The sequence below is a fragment of the Vitis vinifera genome, chromosome 11, assembly GCF_030704535.1.
Source record: "Vitis vinifera cultivar Pinot Noir 40024 chromosome 11, ASM3070453v1".
Taxonomy (NCBI): Eukaryota; Viridiplantae; Streptophyta; class Magnoliopsida; order Vitales; family Vitaceae; genus Vitis; species Vitis vinifera.
In genome coordinates this window covers 19,883,962-19,890,700 of record NC_081815.1, presented here as the reverse complement: position 1 = coordinate 19,890,700, position 6,739 = coordinate 19,883,962, and the positions used below count along the sequence as shown (strand labels likewise).

Sequence of the window (6,739 nt, the reverse complement as noted above, 5' to 3'; positions counted from 1 at the left end):
CCTGCCTGATTTTTAGTATAAAGAATTAATGGATTCCAATAAATTGTTTAGTGTTATCTTCATGCTAATGTAGGTGAATCAGAAGATTAATAATAATAATAATAATAATAATAATAAAGGACATAAATGAAATATTCCCTCAAATTTAATCAATTGATTTGGAGGAGAATTTATGTATGGTTGGTCATGTGTACATATCAATTCAATTTAATTTCCCTTTAAATTAAATTAAGCTGAACAATCAAGTTATTCTTGCATGAAATCATTTTTACCGTTTTATGATAATGTGTTAAAGGTTTGCTTTTTAGGATGGAAGAAGTATAAGTAGAAATGGTAAGGATAATAATGACTCATTTTTCGTATAGTCATGGAATATGTTATGACTTTTTTTCACTTTAAAAGAGCTCATAAAAAATGAAAGACGCAGAAAACAGACCTATGATCACTTAAAGGAACCATTTCTGTTTATCAGATATTTATGCAATTGGTACACGTTTGTACCCTAGGAAAAGAAAATGACCCAAAAAAGCTTAAAGCAATTAAAAAAGGTAGCCAATGAGAGGAAAGCTAGGGAGATACGTTAAGCCAACTTTAAATGTAAATTAATTAGTAAGTGGGATCTGGTTGTGCTTAATAAAACTAGCTAGTTGTTCATTTGTTTATAAGATATCAGAAGTGGGAGCATTTGGCTTACCAAATGAGAATATTATATGTAGGATCGGGGGGTGTTGGACGTTTGGAATGGGAAAGAATATGCAGATGTCCTTGGCGTGTACGTTGGGTGGTGGAGGACGAGAAAGAGAGGACTGAGGAGGCTCACTCCTTGGTCCTTGGTGTGTGGACTGTGGACCCAATAAAGCACCATGCACCATCCTCAAGAGTCATGAGTCAAGCCCCATCTCTCATCCCCATGTAAAAAGCACATCCTAGTGGTTACTGGTGGGTGGGGCTCTACATTTACAAGTCTGATGTCCCCACCTCCATTCTGTTTTATATGTGACATTGATGATCACACTCCAACAACTGCTATATCCACCTCCCTTTCAATTCCAAATCAAACATTCTCCATAATTTCAAATGCCCATTTTATGATACCTAAATAAATTATATTTCACTTCTATTAAATTTTCAAAATATTAAAATAATCTTTGCTTTCACTAGAAATATTTATAAAATTTAACTTTTGAAAATAAAATCAATCACATAACAAAAAAAATTACTCTTATTTTTATTTCTTTTAATTGTGGTTCATGTTATCGTGTTTGGTAATGCATGGGTAAGTAACAAAGAAAATTGAAAAAGTTATTAAGAAAAATGATTCCCAAACATTTGAGGTTTGTTATGACAAGTATGAAAGAAAGTTAAGTATAATTGAAATTAATTAAAAACTTATATATATTTAAATTATTTAATTTTTATATAAATAATTAAGTTAAATAAGTTTAAAAAATATGCTTATTTTAAAAAAATATTCATGGAAAGGAAATATATATATATATATATATATATATTAAATTTTCTAAGAGCCAAATTAGGGAAAAAGGGTAAAAATAAAAAACCAACCTCAATAACTTCAAAGATTTTAAAGTTATTAGTATTAAAAAATTTGGAAACAAATTTTAAATAAGCAATCGAAGGGGATTTAAAAAAAAAAATATCATTAAAAAATTATTTTGGAGTCTATGAAAGTTTGTAAGGAATGAAATAAGAAAAAAATATTTTTTGAAAAGAGATCTTTAGTTTAAATATTGTATTTTAAAGTTATTAGATTAAATAATGTTGCTATTAAATCAAAAGTAGATCACTCAAGTGATGATCATCGAAATGTCATACAAGATTTAACTTATCATTTTTAAATAAGATGATCAAAATTTGATCTAAAAATTATTTATTTATTTATTTTTAAAAAAATAATTATAATATTTTTTTCAAAGAACAACTTTGATATTTTGATATGATATTGTAAATCTAAAAATGTTTTTCCAAATATCCTTATAAAAAAGTGGTAGAAGTAAAAATACATAAGCCAAAACCGTTTCATGTGGTTAAGCTGCTTTTTCAACCGACCAATCTCCTCGTTCAGCTGCTTTTTTTCTTTCCCAAAAATAGAAAAACTATTGAATTCCAAGGCCAACAAGCTTGATTTCATTACATCACTTTACTATTCCAAACCCTCATGGAATCTTGAATCAATCATGCACACATGGATGTTGGTCCATGTTGTTTTATTCTCGAAAAAGAAGCCCGCAATGCTTCATGGGACACTCTTTATTTATGATACATTAGAGGGGTTGTAGGTATACATATTACGTATTTTCTTATAATATGGTTCTAGAGGTATTTAATTTTCTAGTAACGTTTACATATGTTGCGTGTGAAGTCACCCAATCATCATCACTATTACAAAAGCCGACACTCTTTATAGTGTCTGTCTCTATCTTATTCTGTTACACCTTTGATTTATTACTAAATTAAATCAATAACATATATTAGTCATAAAACTCAACTTATTATTAAATTATTTTTTAATTTTATTCCGTGGATTTGAATATAAATTCTGTTTGTACTAGAAAATTTGTGGGCCCTGCTTTATACCATGGATTAATTATCTTCTAAAGATAATAAACAGATTAATTTTGGGTGAAAGAAAAATTACTCTTACGTACTGCATTAATTTTGGTGAAGCAACTTAAGTGGCTGCTTCCAATATGGATATAAGCGGTTTCTTTAATTGAATCAATTTACAAATAATTAAAAAAATAGGGATTAAGTGAGATGTGCCTGGGGGGCCCATCCACTGGGTTGGGCCGTTGGCGCCTTGGGGGTGGTGATGTGGTGTGTGTAGTACCACCATTGTACGGTAGTGCATAACATGTCTATAGATATACCATACCGTATACGGGGTTTGTTTTAGAGAAAGGTGGTTTAGATATCCAAAAGAAGAAAGTGAGTGGCTCATGAAAATGACGACATTAATCACCATTAATAAAATCCATAAATCCACGCCCACAGACCCACCCACTTCAAAATCCAACGGATTTCTCTATATATTCCTCTCAACCTATCTTCCGTTTCTCATCTCATTCTCTCGTTCACAGCATTAATCTTCGTTTGGAAGTAAAAGAAGGAGGCTAGTATGACGAGAACAGGAGGGACTCTGAACGCAACGGCGGCAACGCCGGCCGCGTCGGTGCAGCCGCACTCGCCCTGGCACTCGCCGGTGCCGTACCTCTTCGGGGGCTTGGCGGCCATGCTGGGTCTCATAGCTTTTGCACTCTTGATCCTCGCCTGCTCCTACTGGAAGCTCTCCGGCTACCTGGAGGGTGACGACGACTCCGTCGCCCGTGATGCCGAGGCAGGAGACGGAGCGGGTGGAGACGCCGTGAAGCCTCCGATGGCGTTTGAGGAGAAGATTCTGGTGATAATGGCCGGAGATGTGAAGCCCACGTACCTGGCGACGCCCATGTCCAGCAGGGCTTCCTCGTTCGGAGAACGCAGCAGTAACAACAGCGAAATGACCGAGAAATCAGAGGCAGTTGCAGAATCGCCGAAACAGGGGAGTGAGAATCAGGTACAAACCGGAAACGGGGAGTCCCGTGAAACATGAGATCAGATCAGCGACTTTGAGTAGAGAGAGCTCGTAACTCGTAATACACGTTTTGTTTTGGGACATTGTGAGGGGTCTGTATATGAGCTTTTGCATGTCGTGCTGCTCTTGCACACAAATTTTCATCTTTTTTTCTCTTCCTTTCTCTCCTTTTCCTAATTCGGGAGATGTAAATCATTGTGGTGAAATGGAAGAATGAATACCGTATAACAATTTTTTTACGAGACTACTGCTGCCATATCACCAGATATCACTGTACAAATTCTCTCAGAAGGACAAAAATCAAAAGGTGGGCCTAATCATCTTTGATCCTACAGACTCAGAGATCATTTTTTTCAATCATAAATTTTCCAAGAAGTGGCAGCCCGCAAGCCATATTGTTGCATGCCTAGCAAATATTTGAAAAAAGCAGTGGCTCTTCAGAGGATATGAGCTAAGATGGCATGTGAACTGCGAATCAGTGATTGGCTGCGAGAGACAGGTGAGAGGCATTCCGTGGAGATCTCGTGACAGCTGCGGCAAGTGAAAATGACAAAATGCCTTCCGTCTTTACATTTTTTTTAATTATAAATATATTTTTTGGTTTTAATTTTAGTTTTTTTTTTTCTGTCTGCTCTAAAGTGCAAACTGCAGAGTGCCTGGCAGGGTACTGTACTCAAGATCCCAGGCAAGATCATTTGTTATTCACTTATTGAGGCCGGATTAGGTTGTGGGCCGTGTTCTGATTCATGGACTCTCAACCCAGGCCCAGTCTCAACAAGGCCACCTTCTTCTCACCGATTCAATCTCTATTCTGTACCAATAATACTGCCTAATTAATTATTTATTTTTGAATTTCTTGCTGAGGAGCTTTGGTTTGGCTTTGCAAGGGATGGTTATAGTGAACATCCTGAAGTCAAGCGCAATAGAGCAAGTCATTACGGTGGGGTGTTGGGACCTCTTTTAGTGGTGCAGATTAAAATTTTTATGCAACAACATCTTGAAAAAAGGGGTTAGGTCGCATGAGTGTTCAATTTGAAAAGCAACTTTTCATTTTATTTTTTAAAAATTTCAGTTAAAAAAAAAAACAATAATATTGCCATATGAGTCTTAATATTAAAGTGGAACCAGCATTTTAAAGCATATTCGGCCATATTGTCTTCACTTCTAATTTATATTTAACTGCCAAGTGTACACCCCTTTTCTTCACTGTTTGGGTTCCTTTCTTTGTATAGTTCTGCAGGTTCTGCCTCTAGCCCCCCCTACATAATGGTTATTTTAGAGTCCACTTATTTCATGTAATATTACATTGTGTACGGACTCCGATTACTTGTCTCTATCTTCTCAATTGAAAAAGCAAATCTCCACCTTCCACACAATTGTATTGCCTAAGATTTGGAAAGAAAAGGTCAGATACAAGTATCTTTTGCAAGTAGCATCAACTTGGATTGAGTACTCTTGCCAACCAAAGTTGGTTTGGTAACCTTCTTTTGATAATTAGTTGCTGTTTTAACATTTTGATCTCCATGATGTTAGCCAGAGGCACAAAAAACTTTGTATCATGATATATAATTGTGTAAGCCTCATCCTTTGTGCTACTAGAATATGCAGACTGAGGAATCAAATATTTATGCACAGCCGTCAGAATATGCACATGTGTAATTCAAGTGCCTGATGCAGAAAGCTCCATTGCAGCAGCATCCATTAGCGTCAGCACCAAATATTGGTTCTCTAATGTTGTTTTTCCACATTTGAGATCTTTGTGCTAGACCTTATGTGCCATGAATGGAGACCTCTGCAAAATTCAACTTGCATGTACTTTCTTGTGGTTATAACTTCGTTTGGTGTAGAAATAAAAACCTGTGGAACCTAAGCAGATTACATGCCGCTGACAGTGACCAGCATTACTTGCTTCTTTCAAATCAAAGCATTCCAACTACAATGATTAACGAAGACAATTGGAAGCTACAATTATTCTATATCTTCCTATATGGTAAGAAGAAAGTGCCTGTAAATTACAACTCACTGGACATTAGGATTATATATCCGGCTACAAATGGCCACTCTGACGCCAGGTATTCTTCAAAGTTGGGGGAACAAGGGGTCTAATGTAATTCACACATTTCACTGCGAACTGTTCTCTAAATAATAATTGATGAGTTTGAAAGTGCTGGTCAACTCATAGCTTCTGAGTTTGTGGATGGAAATAAAAGAGTGGGAGAAAACAGAAAATTATACGAGTTTTTAAAGGGTGATAGATACATTGTTCAATAGAGAAGTTCCGTGTAGTTTTAGAAGGTGGTCCACAAGAGTCATGGGATCCTCTATTATTATGATCGGTTCAAGAGAAAAAAAGGTACTTTTCGAAAATTGTCAAAGAGAAATGAGTTCCAACTTTAATAAATACTTCGCTTGGTATCCCACCTCAAAAATCATCCAAGGAAGAAGTATCTAGCTTGTTAAATATTATACCCAGCAAAACTCAAACCCAGAAGCCTAGCCTTCAAATATATATTAGATCTCCATTAATCTTAGTTGCATCAATTAAGATGTGCATTTAATGGAAAAAGAAATTAGTTTGCTATTAATTTGATGAACATGCTTATGGTTCGAATGCTTGAAATAGGAAATAGGAATTTATATGTTTGATGGATGAGCACTGACTTTATAGCCAACTTGGGAGCATTGACGAGTTCTAATGAGATTTCATCTAGACCAAATTGAATGACCCGGCCAGTTGAGGATGTACGGAACCCTAACGATTTAGTAAAATATTAAGGCTCTAATGTCATAATGTGGAGCCGAATAAACCCCTCAACCAAAGTCTCCAAAGTGGCTCAGAAAAGATAAGTTACATGAGTAGTAATAGGCCATCAAAGAACTATTGTGGAACACTGGAAGTGAACTTAAAGACATGTGCTAAAGGGACAAAATGGATGGTTTACAAATATGCCCATTTTCAGTAGAGATCACGAGTGTAGAGAATGTGAGTTGAAATACGAATAATGAGTGGAATGAAGTGAACTGTACCAAATAATTAAAAGGAAAAGACCATAAATTTTGTCTTAGCTCATGAAGAGATAAGGTTAAAAAAATAGGGTTGCAATGACATGGATGGGACAACTCTATGTGGAGGGATGACAATGAAGGGAG

General features: G+C 35.7%; 1 protein-coding gene across 1 annotated transcript; it reads left to right on the top strand.

Moving 5' to 3' along the window:
• The first annotated feature begins 2,969 nt into the window (after positions 1–2,969).
• LOC100266820 (protein GLUTAMINE DUMPER 3) lies at positions 2,970–3,828 on the top strand. Its single transcript, XM_002278094.5, has one exon. The coding sequence runs from the start codon at positions 3,137–3,139 to the stop codon at positions 3,605–3,607; it is 471 nt and encodes a 156-aa protein (XP_002278130.1). The 5' UTR covers positions 2,970–3,136; the 3' UTR covers positions 3,608–3,828.
• The last annotated feature ends 2,911 nt before the right edge of the window (positions 3,829–6,739 follow it).

Bases quoted from the DNA above. Each gene is read 5' to 3' on its own strand.
- LOC100266820 (XM_002278094.5), top strand. From the start codon at position 3,137: ATGACGAGAACAGGAGGGACTCTGAACGCAACGGCGGCAACGCCGGCC.